Genomic DNA, 22,419 nt, shown 5'->3' on the forward strand with positions numbered 1-22,419 from the left:
TGAATTGGAAATATGTGCACCTGAGCATAATTCACAACAAGCAAGCAGGAGCTTTTGATAGAGGCTACTGAAAACATTGATGCAAGTTATTGGTAATAAGAAATTTTTATAGACTTCCATATTCTGCCCTCTTGTATAGATTTGTGAAAATGAACAGTGATAGACATTTTGCCTGAAAACAGAATTTGAAAATAATTTATAGAAAAGGTAAACACAGCTATCTGTATGGCTTTGTAAAAATGAACAACCATATTCTGGCCAATTGTATAGATTTGTAAATATGAACAACCATATTCTGGCCAATTGTATAGATTTGTAAAAAAAAAAAAATTTTTTTTACTTTTTTTAAAATGAAAAATAACTATTTTAAACAACATCAACTGTGAACTGATTTGGGCGTGTGTGTGTTAAAGAGACAGACAGGGAGGGACAAAGAGAGAGAGAGGCTACATTACTTGTACTGAAACTGTTCTAGCTTGCTGCATGATCAAATTCAGCTGATGCGCATAGCAATGCACGTAATGGGCATTCTTGAAATGCTCACGCACATTTTGCTGCACACCAGCCTTCTCTCACATCACACTGGCTCCATCGTAAGCTTGCGCAATGAGTTTGACTTTCTCGTCGTCGGCAAAAAGACCGTTCAGTCTCTCCAAAAGCACACTGGCGATTGAGACTGAGGTTGATTCCGAGATGGGAAGGAACTCAAAAAAGCGCTCCTGCACTTTGTGGTTGCTATCTATGTACCTCAGCACAAGCACCAGCTGTGTCTGTGTAGAAACGTCCGTGGTCTCGTCAGCTTGGATAGCTACGAAGTTCGCCGACTTCACCTCCTCCACAATATGTTCCCTCATGACCGCTAGCATACACTCCAGTAGCTCGTTTTGAATGGTCTTTGATGTGCCCTTGAAAACTTTAGCATTTTTAAAATGGTCATCAAACACCTCATCTAATTGTGCCACAAAGTTGACAAGTCCAAGAAAAATACCAGGGTTGGTGGAGCCCTCAGTTTCATCTTTGCCTCGCAAAGCTAGCCATCTTGACAGTTGTACGTGAATTGATTGACGCTGCTACCCGCTCTTTTCTTAGTTATGTTCATGGTTACTTATGTTACGTATGACGAAAGCGCGTAAGTGCAAGCCCTCCCGGAACCCATAGAGATTGTATTGAAAGCTCTGATATTTGAAAAAAAAAATATTTTACATGATAGTCTATGAGAGACTCATGGGCGATTTTCAACCTGACTGAAATCGCCCCAAAAGGGGCGGGGCCATTTGAAGCACGACTTTAGCCTGATTGGACATTTAGTGGCAGATCAGACGTCTAGATTAGAACACTGAAAACTACTGTTGCCGTGATATAATTGATTAGAAAAAAAATCCCTTCCTTTTCCCATTTGGCAGTGCGTCGCCCATATCGCCCTAATGAACACACCGCCCCTGGCCAGTACATGTCCAGGCCCGTCTGAAGTTTGCTAGAGTGCATTTGGATGATCCAGAAGAGGATTGGGAGAATGTCATATGGTCAGATGAAACCAAAATATAACTTTTTGGTAAAAACTCAACTCGTCGTGTTTGGAGGACAAAGAATGCTGAGTTGCATCCAAAGAACACCATACCTACTGTGAAGCATAGGGGTGGAAACATCATGCTTTGGGGCTGTTTTTCTGCAAAGGGACCAGGACGACTGATCCGTGTAAAGGAAAGAATGAATGGGGCCATGTATCGTGAGATTTTGAGTAAAAACCTCCTTCCATCAGCAAGGGCATTGAAGATGAAACGTGGCTGGGTCTTTCAGCATGACAATGATCCCAAACACACCACCCGGGCAATGAAGGAGTGGCTTCGTAAGAAGCATTTCAAGGTCCTGGAGTGGCCTAGCCAGTCTCCAGATCTCAACCCCATAGAAAATCTTTGGAGGGAGTTGAAAGTCCGTGTTGCCCAGCGACAGCCCCAAAACATCACTGCTCTAGAGGAGATCTGCATGGAGGAATGGGCCAAAATACCAGCAACAGTGTGTGAAAACCTTGTGAAGACTTACAGAAAACGTTTGACCTGTGTCATTGCCAACAAAGGGTATATAACAAAGTATTGAGAAACTTTTGTTATTGACCAAATACTTATTTCCCACCATAATTTGCAAATAAATTCATTAAAAATCCTACAATGTGATTTTCTGGATTTTTTTTCCTCATTTTGTCTGTCATAGTTGACGTGTACCTATGATGAAAATGACAGGCCCCTCTCATCTTTTTAAGTGGGAGAACTTGCACAATTGGTGGCTGACTAAATACTTTTTTCCCCACTGTATGTTGCTGTACCAGGAGCAGTGAACACCTGACTGGCGGGCTAACCAAAGATCCTCCTGAGCCTGGACAGGGCAGGTTAAATGCATGGGGCAGCTAGCCAAGCCTCCTGGCTCCACAGAGGGAGAACATCAACTATCCTGTCCCCAGTTCCCACTACTCACTCCCCAGCTAAATCACACACTGCCCTCTGTGTGACCTCCAAACAGGCTGTCTTTGAATACCCCCGGAGTAACACTGCTTTAATGGTGACAACAAACACCTTGCATGAAGAGAGAATCTGCTGATACTGCACTTTATGAAGGCTAAAGGAAGGAACAGAGCTCATTTAGTAAGAGAAGAAAGGAGGGGCACACACCTGGAGAAGGGTGAGTGTGTGCGTGATGAATTTCACACAAGCAGGCACACACACACACACACACACACACACACAGTTAGGAGAACAAAGCCTCCTAAGGCATGAATAATTCCAGGCTGCTCCAGTAACAGTACATCTTCAGACTACAGTATACAGGACAGGTATGCAGTAGGCAGCGCTCTAAGAAGACAGGACCTGCCTGGGGAATAATGATGGCTGCCTGCCTTCCTGCTGGAGACAGGCTGCATTTAAATACAGGGAACAACCACTTAGACTAGAACAGGACACGCTGTCATAGATGTGATCCAGGACTCTCATTTACCTTCCTGAGGAGCAGAGCTTTTGCCTAGAGAGCAGTTCTCAATAGGGGACTATAGAATACCCAAGAATAAGTTTGTACTAGTACAGCTTGTCATTGGTGTGAGCTACAACTTTGGATAATGGTGACAATAGTCAGAAAAGTACAGCACATGATTGTATTTTTATCAGTGTGATACTTAGCTGGCGTGGAGTTTACGCCGTTTATAAGCACTGCAGTGTGCAGAAATGAGAGAAATCGCTGACGTAGTCACTCTTAGACTTGACCTCACTGATCCAGAGGTCACTGCTGGTTTAACTCTCAGAGGTGGTCAACGGTTTGGAGAATACACTTACTTAAGCGCTGCCACTTATTAAGCGCCTACTTCTAAAGATTGACTGAAGGGATTATAAACAGCTTCCAGACTGCCATATTACTATCCTAGTAACTAGCTCACTGCACACTTGTCTTATACAATTGTTATTTATGTAGGTCTACATTCACACAGGTTGGCTATTAGTGAGATGGGGGCTGGCGGGGTCTTACCTGGAGAGACAGCCAGCTGAAAGTGATGTAGCTTGTTCTCATCAGGGAAGCTGGCTTTACACGTACCTAGGATGGGGAGGAGGAGGTGGGAGAAGAGAGAGAGATAAGAGCATATATCTCAGTTGTTATTTGACAACATTTACATTTCTTTAGATATTTTCTGGAAAATGTACATAGATTCATATAGATTAAGATAACTATGTGTATATTATAAATCTAGGTCTACGCTATCTTTGTTATCTCTATGTTATGCTAATATATATAAATGAAGCACTATATTTGGCTATGGAAGTAAGAGGTAACTGCGTCTATGATCATCATCTATCTGCCAGTGGCGCTGTATCTTCCCCTAGTGTTCAGACGGGAGCACTACAGCTGAGCCATCCACCGCTGCCTGCACCTGCCTCTTGGGTTACTAACGAGCCATGGGAACGTCAAACACATTCACATGAATCCGCAATTTATTTTATGTTACACTGCATACACTTACTAGGAAGGTTGGCTTCAAGTTCTGCAACTTCTGCAATATGAAAGAGAGAGAGAGTCATCAAACTAAACAAACTAAGAATCCTGTGTGCGTGGGTAGCTAGTAGAGAGCAGTCAGTGGTGTGCAGAAAATCCTAAAGGAACAACACATCATATCCCACACTCCCTTCCCTCTCAGCCCTGTGTTGTTTGAATGCTACAAACTTACTAGAGGAGATTCCCAAAACACCCCTGCAAAAAAGTTACCTCATCATTCATTCATCATTATTCCCCAGCCTATGTCATTCATAGGCTGAATGTGTGACTGAAACAAATATTATGAAATGGTAGCTACACAGGTTGTAAATTAATCAAACAAAGACAATAAAGACGATAAACCTGCAGACAGTTCAGCAAATCATTTGTACCACAGTCAGGTTGTCTACAGTTTCAATTAATGTCACGTACACAAGCACAGTGAAATGCCTTTCTTGCAAGCTCCAAATCCAACAATACAGTAATCAATAACAATGTAATACTACAAATAACATTAGGTAGAACAAAAAAACACACAAGCAATAAAAATAAGAAGAACACGAGAAAGTAAGTAAGCATACTATATACAGGGTCAGTTCCAGTTCCATATTTACAATGGGCAGGGACACTGGATCGATAGAGGTAGATATGTACATTATAGGGGTAAGGTGACTAGGCATCAGGATATATGATAAACAGAGTAGCAGCAGCGTATATGATGATTATATGTGAGTGGGTGTGTGTAGAGTCAGTATAAATGTATGTGCATATTATGTGTGTATGAGCAAATGTTTGAGTGAGTGTTTGTATGTGTGTTGGTATGTCAGTGTACGTGTATGGCCCTGAGAATGTGCATAGAGACAGTGCAAAAATAAAATACAAGGGTCAACTCACTAGGGAGTCCTGTTGGTCCATTTCCATTTTACATTTTAGTCATTTAGCAGACACTCTTATCCAGAGCGACTTACAGTTAGTGAGTGCATACATTATTTTTTTATTTTTCATACTGGCCCCCGTGGGAATCGAACCCACAACCCTGGCGTTGCAAATGCCATGCTCTACCAACTGAGCTACACCCCTGCCAGCCATTCCCTCCCCTACCCTGGACGACACTGGGCCAATTGTGCGCCACCCCATGGGTCTCCTGGTCGCGGCCGGCTACGACAGAGTCTGGATTCGAACCAGGATCTCTAGTGGCACAGCTAGCACTGCGATGCAGTGCCTTAGACCACTGCGCCACTTGGGAGGTTTGGTCCCGTTTCCTTACAATCTCTGCCGGTGCTGAGGTGAGAAGTAACTTATCTTGCTCTGGCTACAGTATAGGAGCTTTGATACAGTGCTGTGTAAGCAATATTAAAACAATAAATCATGACACAATTGTGAATGGACAGTCTGTACTGCATATGTATTATCAATGGGTACTGGGCTATTTCCACCAATACAATTCATTGGACTGGTGTATTTTCAGCTCCACACTGTCCAGCAAGAAAAGCATGTTCCCTCCCTCAGATCTCAGAGGGAGTATCCGACTGTGTACTTTGTGAAGAACTGCCTTCAGTGGATGTTAGCGTGAATGATTAAAAGAGGAACTTGGGACATTATGCATCAGTGGTAGGACACAAAACAGTAATAGCTACGGACAAGGACTGAGGGAGGTAGAGAAAGAGGAGGGAGGATAAATCTGAATCTGTCAAGGAGTCTAGAGCTGATGATGATGCTACATCCGGACAGCGTTCCTGTCCTGCTAACATTCAAAGCCCACCTTCTCAATCACTAGACAGATGGGCACTACAAGAGATGTTTGACTCTAGCTAGCTATTCAGGAAAAACTAAAGATGAAGTGGTCAAATGTGACCTGGCACGGTATCGGCTCTGCACTGTGTAGGCTAAGAGCATCCAAACATAACATAAAACTCAAATGAAAGACAGAATTTAACAACTTTATTTGCCCTTGAGAGGGAATTTGTCTTGACCTGACCGACCCAGGAAATGAACAAAAAGAAGAAAAGCCATTAATCTAAATCAAAGAAAAACAATACTTGGAGGAATCATGGGGCAGAGACTGAGGAAAGAACATCCAAAGTGATTGTGAACAGAAAGACATCCATCTCCTTTGCATAAGATGGGCTTCTGATTTGAATGGATTTTTAAACAAAGTAGAACTACAGAGCTTGAGACAGAACATGGAGTGTGGAGGAACAAAATGAGAGGAGATTGGTCTAGGACAGAAGATTAAGGGAATGGGATGGAGAGACTATACAGAAGAAGAGTGAGCGACAGGAAGATAGGGATAAAAATGTAAAGAAAGAAAGACCGTATGAAAAGAAAGGTAGAAGACAGAGATGGACAGATGGAACCTTTGAAATTCATGAGAAGATCATTAGGTTCACCCAGATGCTAGTAGTCTGAAAATAGTAACTGGAGGAGATGGATAGATACATGTAGAGAAGGTCATGTGTATTGTACCTTTGATGAGCAGCCGGTCCCTGATAGAGACCCTGTGTGAGGAGTCGGAGGGGCCCCCAGGGGCCCTGCCAGTCTTCACCCCCTCGTCCCTCTTCAGCTTACTGGCCAACGTCAGCATGGCTGCTCCGCGCTCTCTCCTGAAAACACACAATGACAGCAGTGGATCAGTGTATGACATAATGCATAAGAGACAGGGATGTAGTGATATTACAATAAAACGTGACCAATTAATAATAGTAGTAGGCTATAGATCATGATATAGACACACAACAACATGACAGGAGAAATAAATAACAAAATAAGTAAGCACTCAAAGCCCTGAATACACTCAATCTTTGCTTGATGTTCACCTTACAGGAAGTAAAGTATTGCCAGAGCGTGTACAGGTGCTACTCACTGCCACCCACCAAGCCCTTTGTCCACCAGCGTGTGGCTGGATGTGTTAGTTATGGCTTTTTGTCCCCTGCAGGCCAAGTGGAATTGGGACACTCAGCACCCCTGTGACCCACAAAGTCACTGCACTCCCAAAAGCCACTGCAGGAACAAAGTTGCTGAGAACAGCAGTGGCTCCTCAATCACATGACCTGATGACTTATTCATGCAACTGCAACATTCACTGTCAATAGGAACTATATGTGATGTTTGATAGACTGGCACAGTGGCACACCTAATGGAATGAATCCAAAAATCACTTATCTTGGCTGTCGGAACCCAGAACCAAGGCAGCTACTTGATTTCAACACTGTCATGCGAGACTACACAATCAGAGTGGCATTCAATTAAAACAAGACTTCTTTGTCGAGCTACCTTCCTTTGTACTTTCTTCAGTACAGTTAGTTAGCCTACATAAATAGAGTTTTAGACAGTTTAATAGTGTTTAGTCATTCAAGTCAGAGTTAATTCAAGCATTACTCTAAAACACAAAGCCCATGTCTGACAGCTCCTCTGTGTGTTTTAATGGGCTGAACTTCTCCTCAATCACTTGCCTAGGCTACATTCTACCACCATAGGTAAGAGACCAACCAACCAGCTCTTGACCTTTGGCCAACAGAAACAATGTTATCCAAAAAAAACAAATCTAGCTATTCTATTCCCCCTGGCATTCCCTTAAGGTGTGCAGTTGGACATAGGCTAGGTGTAAGCAATGTCCCAGTTGCTTGGGCAGGGGCCAGGCTAGGGTAGAGGCATAGAGGTTAGGTGTTGTTGTTTTCAAACAAAGTCCCAACAGTATTTCACAAGTCAGCCCTTATGGACCTAGATTAGTCCTAGCCTAATTCCTGTCTGTCCCAGATGTACCACAAACGACATAACTGCTTAAAAAACGTAAGGGGAGAGGTAGTATTCACTTCCCAGCTGTTCCTGCCTTTGATCATGATGAGTAGACTAATTACAGTCAGGCTAATTAAGAGGGAATAATAAAGTAGTTTACACTGATTAGGTGTTCTAATTCCAATTAGACTGACATTGAAAGAGATGGTACACAGGGCTGCAGGCACTCTTTAAGGGGTATTTATACCCTACGGAGACGCAAGATTCGGAGCGTTCACAAAAAGGGCGGCTTCTTGTACTACGCTCTGACATTCGGCGTACAGTACTCCTGTGCAGACACTCACCATCGCAGATTGTTCTGAAATCGTTTCTGTAGTTAGCAAAATATCAAATTTGCATTCCTGGAACATTAATTTGTTGAAATATAATTTGATCTGAGAAATTAAGCTAATTGATTGCACCCAAATTGGCCATTTGAATTGATAGGATTCATATAATCGTCAATAAATATAGTACCTAACATCCGATTTGGACCATAGGTCTAATTCTTCCTAACAATGAGGAATCCAATACAATTATAAAAAGCCACCCATGGAACCCATGCCAATCCCACCCCAACAACCAGTATACAGTATCAGTTATCTATAGTCATCCTTTGTAATGTAATCCATGTGAATCTGGTGATGTTTTTTTCCCCTGTTCTGAGAAATTAGTCATTGAAGTCGCTTGCATTATTTACCATAAATGTGTGTTAAAGTACCATGTTTTGCCCACTAGATGCCGCTGTTCCTGCTACTGCAACCATATCATTTTATAAATGTTGCTGGTCTCTTGTGTTTATTAAATGGATCACAACATTTTCTTTGCAACTTTGGGCAGAAACCAATAGCTTTTGCTCATGATGAAAATAAATTGTGTGGTCATCGTCACAATTCAAGACAGTCCTCCAAGAAAGCAATTCAGTTTGTTGTTCTCTTAGATTGAATTTGTGTCCAGGAAACAGCACCTCACTGTGTGGTTTATTCCCTTTTAAAAAGTATAGATTAGTTAGACCATTCTTGACAAACAAGCAAACCATTAGGCTACAGCAGTTCTAATGGTTTCAATGTTATGGTCTCTAATGGTCTAAGTCCCAAACAGGCCATGAATAGTGTTTTGCAATGGTATTGGGTTGGGTTTAAAGGTATACTTCGGGATTTTGGCAGAGGCCTTTCATCTACTTCACCAGAGTCAGATTAACCCGTGGATACCATTTTTATGTCCAGTACGAAGGAAGTTAGATGTTGTTTCGTGAGCCAATGATAACTAGCATTAGCGCAATGATTGGTAGTCTATGGGTATCTGCTAGCATTTTCTAATAATTTAATTGAAAAACAAATGACTGCCATGCAATGGTTTATAATTGTATTATTTTATTAGGGTTGTCAACATTTTAGTCACTAGCCCAGTTATCCATTAAAGTTTTCGGCTTGTAGAATAAGTCTTCATATGAGAATTACACCATACGGATAGCCCTCTCAGAGAGCTGCCATTTGTTGGACTATTCAAGGACAGTTGGGTTGAATTAGGTTGCTAAGAGAAGGTTAAACTGAATTGCTTTCATGGAGGACTGGCTTGACCACAGAATGTATTTTCATCATGAGTAAAAGCTATTTGTTATCTACCCAAAGTTGCAAATAAAATGTTGTGATCCATTTAATAAACACAAGAAACCATTTTCACACTAATTTACGGTAAATGATGCAAGCGACTTCAATGGCTAATTTCTCTAAATGGGGAGGGGGGGGGCTGTGGGGGGCATCACCAGACTCACAGGGAATACACTACAAAGGATTTAGAAGCAATACTCCAAGCTACAGGTCCATACTACCTGTCAGACATAGAGAACTGATACTGTAGTGGTTGTTTGGGTGGGATTGGCATGGCGTGTGAGGGGGTCCATTGGTGGCTTTTGACCATTTTATTGGATTCCACACATCTTACTCAATGGTAGGAAGAAGTTTGGTCCATATCGGATGTTGGATACTATATTTGTTGAATATTATGTGAATCCTATAAATGAAAAGGGTTGTATCGGCCTTTGGACTCATTTTCCTTTAATCAGCTTGTTTACTAAGTGTTCTCAGTGGTCAGCTTAGTCTCACAATGAGCAGATGGTTGGCATCATGCAGGTTTCAACTCTCCTCAGTCAACACACCTGGACGCACAGTTATCTAGGACCATCGATGAGCTGTGTTGCTGAAATCCCAAAAAATAGCTTGGCAGCAGAAGACAAACTGTCAGGAGGGGTGCAGCACAGAAGCACAACAATACAGCGGCTCAGTCTGACCAGCCTTGTCATTTCTGTATGAGTCATTCGCCCGCTGTGAGACTGGCTGGCCGATGTGGTTATTCTCTTAGTTCATCTGAGTGGCTGTCATAGTTGGCTAGTGGTTGGACTGCTACCCAGAATAATTAAAATAGTTCAGCTTGACTTGAAGAATCACTGACTGACTAGCCTACTCAGTTTCATACAAAGGAATGGAATGTGTCTGTGAATCTGTATGCATGCATGCTGCAGTAAGAACAGTGAGAACTGCAGTTAAGCCTGTTCTTGAACAAGTTCACGGCCGAGTTTATACCAGACTATGATTAAGTTGTTTCAATCCATCATATCATCATCCTTGTTCTGAATGTAATAGGAACAGCCCCCAGGCCTGGGATGTCTGCATCTGAACCAGAATATCAACCCCAAAATCTTTAAAATGAATAGGCCCTGTGCCTATGTGGAGTGAGCGCTTGTGTTTAGAGAAGTGTGTGAGTGAGTGGCCTAGGTATCAGATATCAGTGTGTCCATGAAATGTGCCAAGTCTGACCCCCACCTGCTTCAGCTGTCCCTGCCTGCCTGCCAGCCAGCACTACAGGGCAGGCTCACATACTGTAGCTTTGTCCCCCAAAAAGGGATTCTGTTGTTGGGTCATTGGGCATGTAAAAACAGCTAGCTGGAGCCATCTGAGCAGTTGGCTATAGATTCCCTCACCTGCTAGTGACTTAATTCTGATTGACTAAAGTTATGACTCGCTACAGGCTGTCCAGCAAAAATAAGGCAGATGTTCCATATCCAGAGTTGTATTCTCTTGGTCACCACCACACAGTTGAACACACATACACATTTACAACAAATAATTAATCTTGTGGTTCTATAAAAGGAAAGAAACAAACATATAAACCATAGTAATGGAAGCTAATACAACTGGATCTGTACATAGCCAAAGATCTGTATCAGCCCAATGTCCCAACAGAATCCCTTGATGCGGCACGAAGCTAGCTCACAAAGCGCAGTCTGCACAGGGCCTACATTCAGGCCTAACTTAGAACCCACTTATGTTTACAGACAGACAATGTAAATAATTCCACAGCATGTTCAAAATAGACTGACAGGTTGTTAATTTCCCACAGCACAGCTGCTAGTTTCTTTCTTTCGGGATTTCCTTGTATTCTACTTACTTTCCGGTTGGTCCTTTTGCAGGTAGGAACGTGAGACAATATATCCACAGGAAAGTGGAAACGTTTCAAAACACTGGTAGAGCTTTCAGATTTCTATCACCTGAAGCATGCCCACAGGATGAAAATACACGCAGGCCACGCATGGATATTTGCCGAGGTTGTGCACACGTTTACATGGTTCTGCACATGCTTCAGATGATAGAAATCTGAACGCACTACCAGCGCTTTGGAAAGTTGATTGAATTATACTTTCCTGTGGATATCTTGTCTCACATTCCTACTTGCAAAAGGGCCAACCGGTAAAGTAAGTTAAAATATAATTGTATTCAACATTCTGGCTTGTAGAGATCGTGCGAGGAAACTTTTGCCTGTTCTTAACGCTCATTTATGTCAGAAGTTGAATCCAATTAAATTCAACGTCGGGTCTCCAGGCTACCAGTTTCTCAGCTAAATGAAAGCAGGGCAGAGCTGCATTGCACCAATGCAGGCAGTCAGATAAACTAACACCCCCCCCCCCCCATAATAGTTAAGTAATGCCAGGATTATGCTGCTTTAGACAACCTTTACAGATTTGTAAATTGACAAATAAACAATAAGTGAAGTTCAGTTAGGACGAAGTAAGGTTGTGGCAAGCAAGGAAGGGGAGACTTGCAACAGATAGCTAAACAATGGCTAGTTACACAGCTAGAAAATACTGATAACTGTAACGTTAGCTAACGAGGATAAATATGAGGTTAGTTATGTGACATCAGTGTGGGAACATATTTAGCTAACATTAGCTAGCTACACAATATTTTCCTGTGTAGTGTACTAGTTAGACACTAGTGCTAAAAATGCAATGACATAGCTAGCTAACATTTAAAGCTAGCTAGGTAGTTAGACAAGTGAGTAATTAGGAAGCTACTTATTTAAATCACTACAGCAATCTAGTTAACTAGGGGTTTAGTTCAGCTAGCTAACGTTATTAAGCTACATCTCAACCACATAGCAGGCTAGTTGAGGCGTTAACGTTAGCTCGCTAGCAACCTAGGCTAGCTTTGCTTGTACTAGCTAGGTAGGTAGCAAGAAACTTAACGTTAGCTACCAGCTGGCTAGCCGAAATATGCACACACTTTCAGTGTTACAATGTTAGACTGGGATGACAACTGGAGCAATTCATAAAAATACACCTAAGGGTGACAGCTACGTTTCTATCAGAGACATCTAGCTATATAGCTATTGTTTTTATCGAATGGAATGTCACTTGGCTTGCTAGCAAGCTAGGTGAACATGCTAGCTAATGTCTGCCCCGATGTTTACCTGCTGTCTCAGAGAAAGCGCTCCCTCTACACCATAATCAACGACACTCGGAAGCAAGCCTCTGGCTGCACCTGCAGCGACAGATTAAAACTGAACTTCAGTCGCTAAACAACCTCTCGAATATATCATGAGAAATGTTAATACTGAAATGTAAAAAAGCTGACAATCAGCTGTAACAACTCCGCTGCCGGTGTCATTAACGGAAGTGCAGGGATTGTTCCGTTTGTTATTGTTGTCCGGCCAAATATCAAATGTTCCGCTAGACAAAGCAAAGAAAATAGGCAACACAGTTGGGAAACATAAGTATCATTATTATGTTATGTAGACAACAGCAAGATGCTGAATCACTCATGAACACATATTGTTTTTTATATAGTAAGGTGATTAATTGTTGGAAAAATATGCCAGCATGTTCATCATTGCTTTGTCTCACTTGCACAGGCAGATGGGCTGGATAAGAATTAATTCAACATTGTCAAACACCTTATGGATATTATAAACATATCAATATGTTGTGTAATTTTCAGCACAGGATACATTTCAGTAGTTGTCTTTTTTCCAGTTCCAGATTGCAGTCACAATTGACAACTGAATGCATAAAACAGATCCGAAAAGTCATTCACATAAAATACGTGAAATCGCCATAAGAATTGTTTTGGAAATTATGTTTTCTAGTTACATACCATGTTAAGATTCAGATTCAGATCAACTTTATTATCCCACCAGGGGGAAATTAATTTGGTAATGTGCTTAAAGAGACGGTACATAAAACATGAAAACACAGAAACTACACAATATAATTCATTCAAAGTGCTATACAGTGGGGGAAAAAAGTATTTAGTCAGCCACCAATTGTGCAAGTTCTCCCACTTAAAAAAATGAGAGAGGCCTGTAATTTTCATCATAGGTACACGTCAACTATGACAGACAAAATGAGAAAAAAAATCCAGAAAATCACATTGTAGGATTTTTAATGAATTTATTTGCAAATTATGGTGGAAAATAAGTATTTGGTCAATAACAAAAGTTTCTCAATACTTTGTTATATACCCTTTGTTGGCAATGACACAGGTCAAACATTTTCTGTAAGTCTTCACAAGGTTTTCACACACTGTTGCTGGTATTTTGGCCCATTCCTCCATGCAGTTCTCCTCTAGAGAAGTGATGTTTTGGGGCTGTCGCCGGGCAACACGGACTTTCAACTCCCTCCAAAGATTTTCTATGGGGTTGAGATCTGGAGACTGGCTAGGCCACTCCAGGACCTTGAAATGCTTCTTACGAAGCCACTCCTTCGTTGCCCGGGCGGTGTGTTTGGGATCATTGTCATGCTGAAAGACCCAGCCACGTTTCATCTTCAATGCCCTTGCTGATAGAAGGAGGTTTTCACTCAAAATCTCACGATACATGGCCCCATTCATTCTTTCCTTTACACGGATCAGTCGTCCTGGTCCCTTTGCAGAAAAACAGCCCCAAAGCATGATGTTTCCACCCCCATGCTTCACAGTAGGTATGGTGTTCTTTGGATGCAACTCAGCATTCTTTGTACTCCAAACACGACGAGTTGAGTTTTTACCAAAAAGTTATATTTTGGTTTCATCTGACCATATGACATTCTCCCAATCCTCTTCTGGATCATCCAAATGCACTCTAGTAAACTTCAGACGGGCCTGGACATGTACTGGCTTAAGCAGGGGGACATGTCTTGCACTGCAGGATTTGAGTCCCTGGCGGCGTAGTGTGTTACTGATGGTAGGCTTTGTTACTTTGGTCCCAGCTCTCTGCAGGTCATTCACTAGGTCCCCCCGTGTGGTTCTGGTATTTTTTCTCACCGTTCTTGTGATCATTTTGACCCCACGGGGTGAGATCTTGCGTGGAGCCCCAGATCGAGGGAGATTATCAGTGGTCTTGTATGTCTTCCATTTCCTAATAATTGCTCCCACAGTTGATTTCTTCAAACCAAGCTGCTTACCTATTGCAGATTCAGTCTTCCCAGCCTGGTGCAGGTCTACAATTTTGTTTCTGGTGTCGTTTGACAGCTCTTTGGTCTTGGCCATAGTGGAGTTTGGAGTGTGACTGTTTGAGGTTGTGGACAGGTGTCTTTTATACTGATAACAAGTTCAAACAGGTGCCATTAATACAGGTAGCGAGTGGAGGACAGAGGAGCCTCTTAAAGAAGAAGTTACAGGTCTGTGAGAGCCAGAAATCTTGCTTGTTTGTAGGTGACCAAATACTTATTTTCCACCATCATTTGCAAATAAATTCATTAAAAATCCTACAATGTGATTTTCTGGAATTTTTTTCCTCAATTTGTCTGTCATAGTTGACGTGTACCTATGATGAAAATTACAGGCCTCTCTCATCTTTTTAAGTGGGAGAACTTGCACAATTAGTGGCTGACTAAATACTTTTTTCCCCACTGTAGCTACACATTTAAAGTGAAAGTGCAATATGCTGTATACTCGAGGGACCAACAGACGATCTATTATACAGCCTAATGGCTGTTGGAATAAGAGTCCCTATATCTATGTTTTAATTTTCTTTTGAAGAAGTCTCTTTCCCCTTGTTCGGCTGCTGCTGTGACTGAATTTTGAGTGAAGGGGATAAGTACTGTCCTGTAAAATGCTTTCAAGTAATAGGAGGAAATGTTTTGTGTACAGGTTGGTGGCTGATTCTTGATCTATACCAATTATCCTTCCCGCCGTCTTAATCAAGCGCTGAAGCTTGAGTTGGTCTTGCACTCGCATGTTTCCAAACACGCATATCAGACCAAAGGACAGCACAGTCTGCAGGACAGATTTATAGAACATTTATGTGATATGGCGGTCGACATTAAAATGGTTTAGTTTGCGTTAAAAAAAAATGCATTCTCTGCTGCAATTTCTTCATCTTTGCAAAGGCACAGTGATTTTAATTTAAGTTTATTGTCTATTTCGATTCCCAGGTACTTATATGTGGTCACTCTATCGACTGATTCCACATTATCTTCGTAGGGGGGTTTTGTTCCTTCTGAAATCAATTTCCTTCTCTTTTGTTTTCTTAACGTTTATTTCAAGAAAGTTATCTGCGCATCACTGGTCGAATTTGGCCGCTTCTCTGTTAAAACCTTGAAGAGAGGTTTGGTCTGGGTGGAGGAAACCAACAACAGCGGTGTCATCTGCATATAAAAAAAATGTGTGGGCTGCGTCAGAGGCTTGACAATCATTTGTGTACAGTCTGTACAGTATCCGTGAAAGTACGCAACCTTGAGGGGCTCCGGTATTCACCGTTCTAGATGTAGAGATGGCGGAGTTAAACGTTACTTGTTGAGTACGGTTCACAAGGAAACTATTAATCCACTTGATCAGTAGAGAGCTGACACCAGTTTATCCACCTACTGGATGGTGTTAAACGCGTTACTGAAGTCAATGAAAACGATTTTCACTAGGCTATTTGCCTTTTCTAAATGTTCGTAGATATTGTTCAGCAAGACCAGTAACCATGGAGGCACGGTAGGCGAACTGGTTTGAGTCTCATTGGGATGAGAGACCAGAGATAATTTGTTTTTGAATAACATTTTCAAAAAATGTCATAGGTACAGATGTCAGGGATACATGCGTAACTCGTTATTTTCTTTTGGCCTGTTGTTTTGAGGTATTGGGACAATCAGCGACTTTGTCCATAAATCTGGAATTATCCCACTGTTCAGTGACAGCTGCAACATCTTCTGAAACGGTCATGAGAGCTGGTCTGCGCATGCCTGAAGTGCCTTGCTGCTGACGCCGTCTGGAACGTATGATTTCCGTGTGTTGAGACGTTGAAAGTATTGATTGATGTCATTCACAGAGGTCTGTATTTCAACAGCTGGTAGGTATGCTGTCTATACTGTCCAAGGCCACTTTCTGCTGAATGTAAAATCACACATGTCAAACCTGCAATAGAAACTGTTCAAATAATTTGCAAAAACAAGGTCATTTTCGACGGTGATACAATGTCTCGTTGGTTTGTAGCCTGTGATGGTTTGTAGCCCTTGCCAGGCTTTCCTACTGTCCTTGAAAAGGTTTTCAAATTTGACTTCGTATGCTGCCTTGCACTCCTTGATTTTGCTTTTGAGTTGCCTCTGAATATTTTTCCTTTCGTCTTTACTGCCACCTTATTTAAACACTATTTTTTTCTGGTTGAGGAGCTCTTTTAATTCCCGAGTTACCCAAGGTTTATTATTGGGGAAGATGTTGACTTTCTTTTGGGAATAATGAGATCCTCACAGAAACGGATGTACTCAGAGACGGTATCTGCTGCCTCTTCCAGGTCAGGGCTGCCCAGTCAGTGGACTCAAAACAGTCCACAGAGATAACATTTTACTTTTTGTTATTAGAAAATGTAAATACTTTTGTGTAAAAAAACGTATCTTCTCCTCCGCCATTCACAAGAACTTGCAGCCTTAGCTAACTTTCACACAATGGTAATTTCCCAATCCTCACAATGCTACATAAACCTACTGTACTATATTCACACACACACTAACACCAGACTTGCAGTGTTTGGGTTTCTGTACCAATTAATGTCAGTTAGGATTTCCAAGCACAATTGCCCTCTTGCTCTTACTGTCAAGGCCTGCATTAGGTGTCTCATGAATGGTGCTCCACTGTCTATGTTAGAGCCAAGAGATACCTTTTTTGTTTTACCCAAGTGTGACAGGCAGCAGAGCTAAATAAAGACTCAGCGATTATGAGCATGAGAGAAAATGAGCAATCCATCATCCAAATAAACCTAAAACAAAATGTGTCCATATCTGGCATATGTACAGTTGAACTCGGAAGTTTCCATACACTTAGGTTGGAGTCATTAAAACTCGTTTTTCAACCACTCCACAAATGTCTTGTTAACAAACGATAGTTTTGGCAAGTCGGTTAGGGCATCTACATTGTGCATGACACAAGTAATTTTTCCAACAATTGTTTACAGACAAATGATTTCACTTATAATTCACTGTATCACAATTCCAGTGGGTCAGAAGTTTACATACACTAAGTTGACTGTGCATTTAAACAGCTTGAAAAATTCCAGAAAATGATGTCATGGCTTTAGAAGCTTCTGATAGGCTAATTGACATCATTTGAGTCAATTGGAGGTGTACCTGTGGATGTATTTCAAGGCCTACCTTCAAACTCAGTGCCTCTTTGCTTGACATCATGGGAAAATGAAAAAAATCAGCCGAGACCTCAGAAAAATAATTGTAGACCTCCACAAGTCTGGTTCATCCTTGGGAGCAATTTCCAAACGCCTGAAGGTACCACATTCATCTGTACAAACAATAGTACACAAGTATAAACACCATGTGACCACGCAGCTGTCATACCGCTCAGGAAGGAGACGCGTTCTGTCTCCTAGAGATGAACGTACTTTGGTGCGAAAAATGCAAATCAATCCCAGAACAACAGCAAAGGACCTTGTGAAGATGCTGGAGGAAACAGGTACAAAAGTATCTATATCAACAGTAAAACGAGTCCTATATCGACATAGCCTGAAAGGCCGCTCAGCAAGGAAGAAGCCACTGCTCCAAAACCACCATAAAAAAGCCAGACTACGGTTTGCAACTGCACATGGGGACAAAGATCGTACTTTTTGGAGAAATGTCATCTGGTCTGAGGAAACAAAAATGGAACTGTTTGGCCATAATGACCATCGTTATGTTTGGAGGAAAAAGGGGGTTCCTTGCAAGCCGAAGAACACCATCCCAACCGTGAAGCACAGGGGTGGCAGCATCATGCTGTGGGGGTGCTTTGCTGCAGGAGGGACTGGTGCACTTCACAAAATAGATAGCATCATGAGGAAGGAAAATTATGTGGATATATTGAAGCAACATCTCAAGACATCAGTCAGGAAGTTAAAACTTGGTCGCAAATGGCTCTTCCAAATGGACAATGACCCCAAGCATACTTCCAAAGTTGTGGCAAAATGGCTTAAGGACAACAAAGTCAAGGTATTGGAGTGGCCATCACAAAGCCCTGACCTCAATCCTATAGAACATTTGTGGGCAGAGCTGAAAAAGCGTGTGCGAGCAGGGAGGCCTACAAACCTGACTCAGTTACACCAGCTCTGTCAGGATGAATGGGCCAACATTCACCCAACTTATTGTGGGAAGCTAGTGGAAGGCTAACCGAAACGTTTGACCCAAGTTAAACAATTTAAAGGCAATGCTACCAAATACTAATTGAGTGTATGTAAACTTCTGACCTACTGGGAATGTGATGAAAGAAAAAAAAGCTGAAATAAATCATTCTCTCTACTATTATTCTGACATTTCACATTCTTAAAATAAAGTGGTGATCCTAATTGACCTAAGACAGGGAATTTTTACTAGGATTAAATGTCAGGAATTGTGAAAAACTGAGTTTAAATGTATTTGGCTAAGGTGTATGTAAACTTCCGACTTCAACTGTACGTACAAGTGTCTATGGGTTTTCAGCAGTATTCAGGCATTTGTCATTGCTGAAGTGAGGAACTCATACTTTCGTTTGTTGAAATCTGTTGCTGTACACAACACGTAAGGATGCAATTCAATCTATTTTCTTAAATGCTTCATATTTCCACCAACATTGAATGAGATGTCAATGCTTTCCCCTCTGTCATCATCAGTTCCATGATAGAGCTGCTAGCCAATTGGCCCTCTGACAAAGCAAATAAAACTTGGTGCAGCAGGTCTGACAATGAGGGTATGCTCTCTCTCTCAAACAAACGTCTGTTCACGACAAGTCAGCCTCTGATTGATGGCCATCCACTTCCACAATATACATCCACAGAGCAGGCTGTGTTCAGATGTATTATACATCTTTTGTTTTTATGTGTCAGCATTATTCTGTAGACTCTGAGGCCCCAAAGACAGTAAATATCCCAGATCTGAGGGTGTATCTTTACATTCTTTACTCCTGCGGTCTGGTAATGGTCTGGACCCACTCCGACCGCCTGGTGTGACTGTGGCTCCAGACGTGATGTGGGACTGAGGGATAGGAGTTTATCACTCTTTTGCCCCCAGCTTGTCCCCCTTATTCAGAGGAAGTATGGATGTGAAACCACCCGCTGTTCCCTGGCCTAAATCATACATAAACACACAAGCACATACACACACACACTTTCCATGCTTTGAGGGGTTTGACATCCGGCACAGCAAGCTGCTTATTTTGGTCCAGGAGTGGAACCCACTTTCTACTGAATGTTCTGGTTGGCTTTATTTTACAAAACATTGTGATGGACTCAAGGGGTATGGAGAGACATATTTTCCTAAGGCAGGATTATTTACTATCTCCTCTGTGATCGTTTTTACAGATGGAGGTAATTACTGTATGTCCCAGCTATGCCCATGCAGTTAGGACAAGCTCCGGTGACATCCGCTCTCTCTACATCTAATCACACACACACACAGATACTTACATGCAGGCTTCTACACACACACACACACATACAGATCTTCATTCATCACTATTTAAATTGGCAATATTATAGAGCTGTGAGAGACTTTACATGATATTGTATCATCAAATATCTCAAAGGGAAAGAAAAACACAACAACAGATGATATGAGCATATAACAATGGACAACTCAATGCTTGAATAAAGAAAAAGTGGAACCAAGGCTGAGTCATTGAAAAGAGAAGGAGATTGACATTTAATTAAATATATCCAATGTGGGATTATTTTTATTGCCTTTCAGGTCTGAGGAAATTGTATTGACTGAATTAATAAAAGGGATAAACTAATGAAAGAAAACCTCTGCAATAATACAAACTGTTCTATCCTAAGAATGAATTATAGAACAGGGCAGAGGGCAAAGCTTGTTTTCGCATGGTGAAAGGAAAAACCCCATATCATTTCTGCTATTGAGTATTTTCAGTTTGTTTTGAAATTATGATAACAGGCATGGAAACTCATTTTTCATATAGTCAGTGTCATCAGTCATGAATCAACAGCTCATTCAACTTAATAGGCAATCAAAAACAATAGTTTATCTGAAACTATGTTTGCCTATGTTTTTTCTGCTGGTCAAATCACCATTGTGACATTTCAGCACACTGTGAAATGCTGGCAGGCAGGGGAAAACAATTTTCAGGCTAGATTCATTATTTATACCCCAATGTGGATTTGACCCAAGTTAGATTAGAAACAAGCCAACCAGTGAGTCAGTCAGTCAACACTGCAGCCAACATCATTTCCTGCTACAAATGAAAGCCACCAGCAGTCTCCCTTGGCACTCCATCCATGCCAGGCTTCAGTTGACAGAATATTAAAATAGGAGCTACAGTGCCTTCGGAAAGTATTCAGCCCCCTTAACCTTTTCCACATTTTGTTTTTTCGTTATACTTATTCTAAAATTGATTGAAAAAATAAATAATTCTCATCAATCTACACACAACACCCCATAATGACAAAGCGAAAACTGGTTTCTACAAATTTTAGCAAATGTATTAAAAATAAAAACCAGAAATACCCTATTTACATAAGTATTCAGACCATTTGCTATGAGACTCGAAATTGAGCTCAGGTGCATTCTGTTTCCATTGATCATCCTTGAGATGTTTCTACAAGTTGATTGGAGTCCACCTGTGGTAAATTCAATTGATTTGGACATGATTTGGAAAGGCACACACCTGTCTATATAAAGGTCCCACAGTTGACAGTGCATGTCAGAGCAAAAACCAAGCCATGAGGTTGAAGGAATTGTCCGTAGAGCTCCGAGACAGGATTGTGTCGAGGCACAGATCTGGGGAAGGGTACCAAAACATTTCTGCAGCATTGAAGGTCCACAAGAACAAAGTGGCCTCCATCATTCTTAAATGGAAGAAGTTAGGAAACACCAAGACTCTTCCTAGAGCTGGCCGCCCGGCCAAATTGAGCAATCGGGGGAGAAAGGTCTTGGTCAGGGAGGTGACCAAGAACCCGATGGTCACTCTGATAGAGCTCTAGAGTTCCTCTGTGGAGATGGGAGAACCTTCCAGAAGGACAACCATCTCTGCAGCACTCCACCAATCAGGCCTTTATGGTAGTAACCAGACGGAAGCCACTCCTCAGTAAAAGGCACATGACAGCCGGCTTGGAGTTTGCCAAAAGGCACCGAAGGACTCTCAGACCATGAGAAACAAGATTCTCTGGTCTGATGAAACCAAGATTGAAGTCTTTGGCCTGTATGCCAAGCGTCACATCTGGAGGAAACCTAGCACCATCCCTACGGTGAAGCATCGTGGTGGCAGCATCATGCTGTGGGGATGTTGTTAAGAGGCAGGGACTGGGAGACTAGTCAGGATCGAGGCAAAAATGAACGAAGCAAAGTACAGAGAGATCCTTGATGAAAACCTGCTCCAGAGCGCTCAGGACCTCCGACTGGGGCGAAGGTTCACGTTCCAACAGGACAATGAACCTAAGCACACAGCCAAGACAACGCAGGAGTGGCTTCGGGACAAGTCTCTGAATGTCCTTGATTGGCCCAGCCAGAGCCCAGACTTGAACCTGATCTAACATCTCTGGAGAGACCTGAAAATAGCTGTGCAGCGATGCTCCTCATCCAACCTGACAGAGCTTGAGAGGATCTGCAGAGAAGAATAGGAGAAACCCCAAATACAGGTTTGGCAAGCTTTTAGTGTCATACCCAAGAAGACTCAAGGCTGTAATCACTGCCAAATGTGCTTCATCAAAGTACTGAGTAAAGGGTCTGAAACTTACAGTACTAGTCAAAAGTTTGGACACACCTACTCATTACAGGGTTTTTCTTGATTTTTACTATTTTCTACATTGTAGAATAAAAGTGAAGACATCAAAACTATGAAATGACACATATGGAATCATGTAGTAACCAAACAAGTGTTAAACAAATCAAAATATATTTTATATTTGAGATTCTACATATAGCCACCCTTTGCCTTG

At 41.8% G+C, this 22,419-nt stretch overlaps 1 protein-coding gene across 1 annotated transcript in view; it reads right to left on the reverse strand.

The window, feature by feature from the left end:
• Positions 1-12,749, reverse strand: part of LOC311143695 (NEDD8-conjugating enzyme UBE2F) — a 74,030-nt gene extending 61,281 nt beyond the window's left edge. Inside the window, exons 1-4 of the mRNA XM_084179567.1 lie at positions 12,529-12,749; positions 6,475-6,611; positions 3,998-4,027; positions 3,508-3,573 (exon numbers count right to left, since the gene is read on the reverse strand). Coding sequence (XP_084035693.1) covers positions 3,508-3,573; positions 3,998-4,027; positions 6,475-6,592 — 214 coding nt within the window. The 5' untranslated portion in view covers positions 6,593-6,611; positions 12,529-12,749. The remainder of the gene's footprint in view (positions 1-3,507; positions 3,574-3,997; positions 4,028-6,474; positions 6,612-12,528) is intronic.
• Between the last annotated feature and the right edge of the window lie 9,670 nt (positions 12,750-22,419).

This window comes from Coregonus lavaretus (assembly GCF_964263955.1).
Source record: "Coregonus lavaretus genome assembly, chromosome: 16".
In the NCBI taxonomy this organism is placed as follows: Eukaryota; Metazoa; Chordata; class Actinopteri; order Salmoniformes; family Salmonidae; genus Coregonus; species Coregonus lavaretus.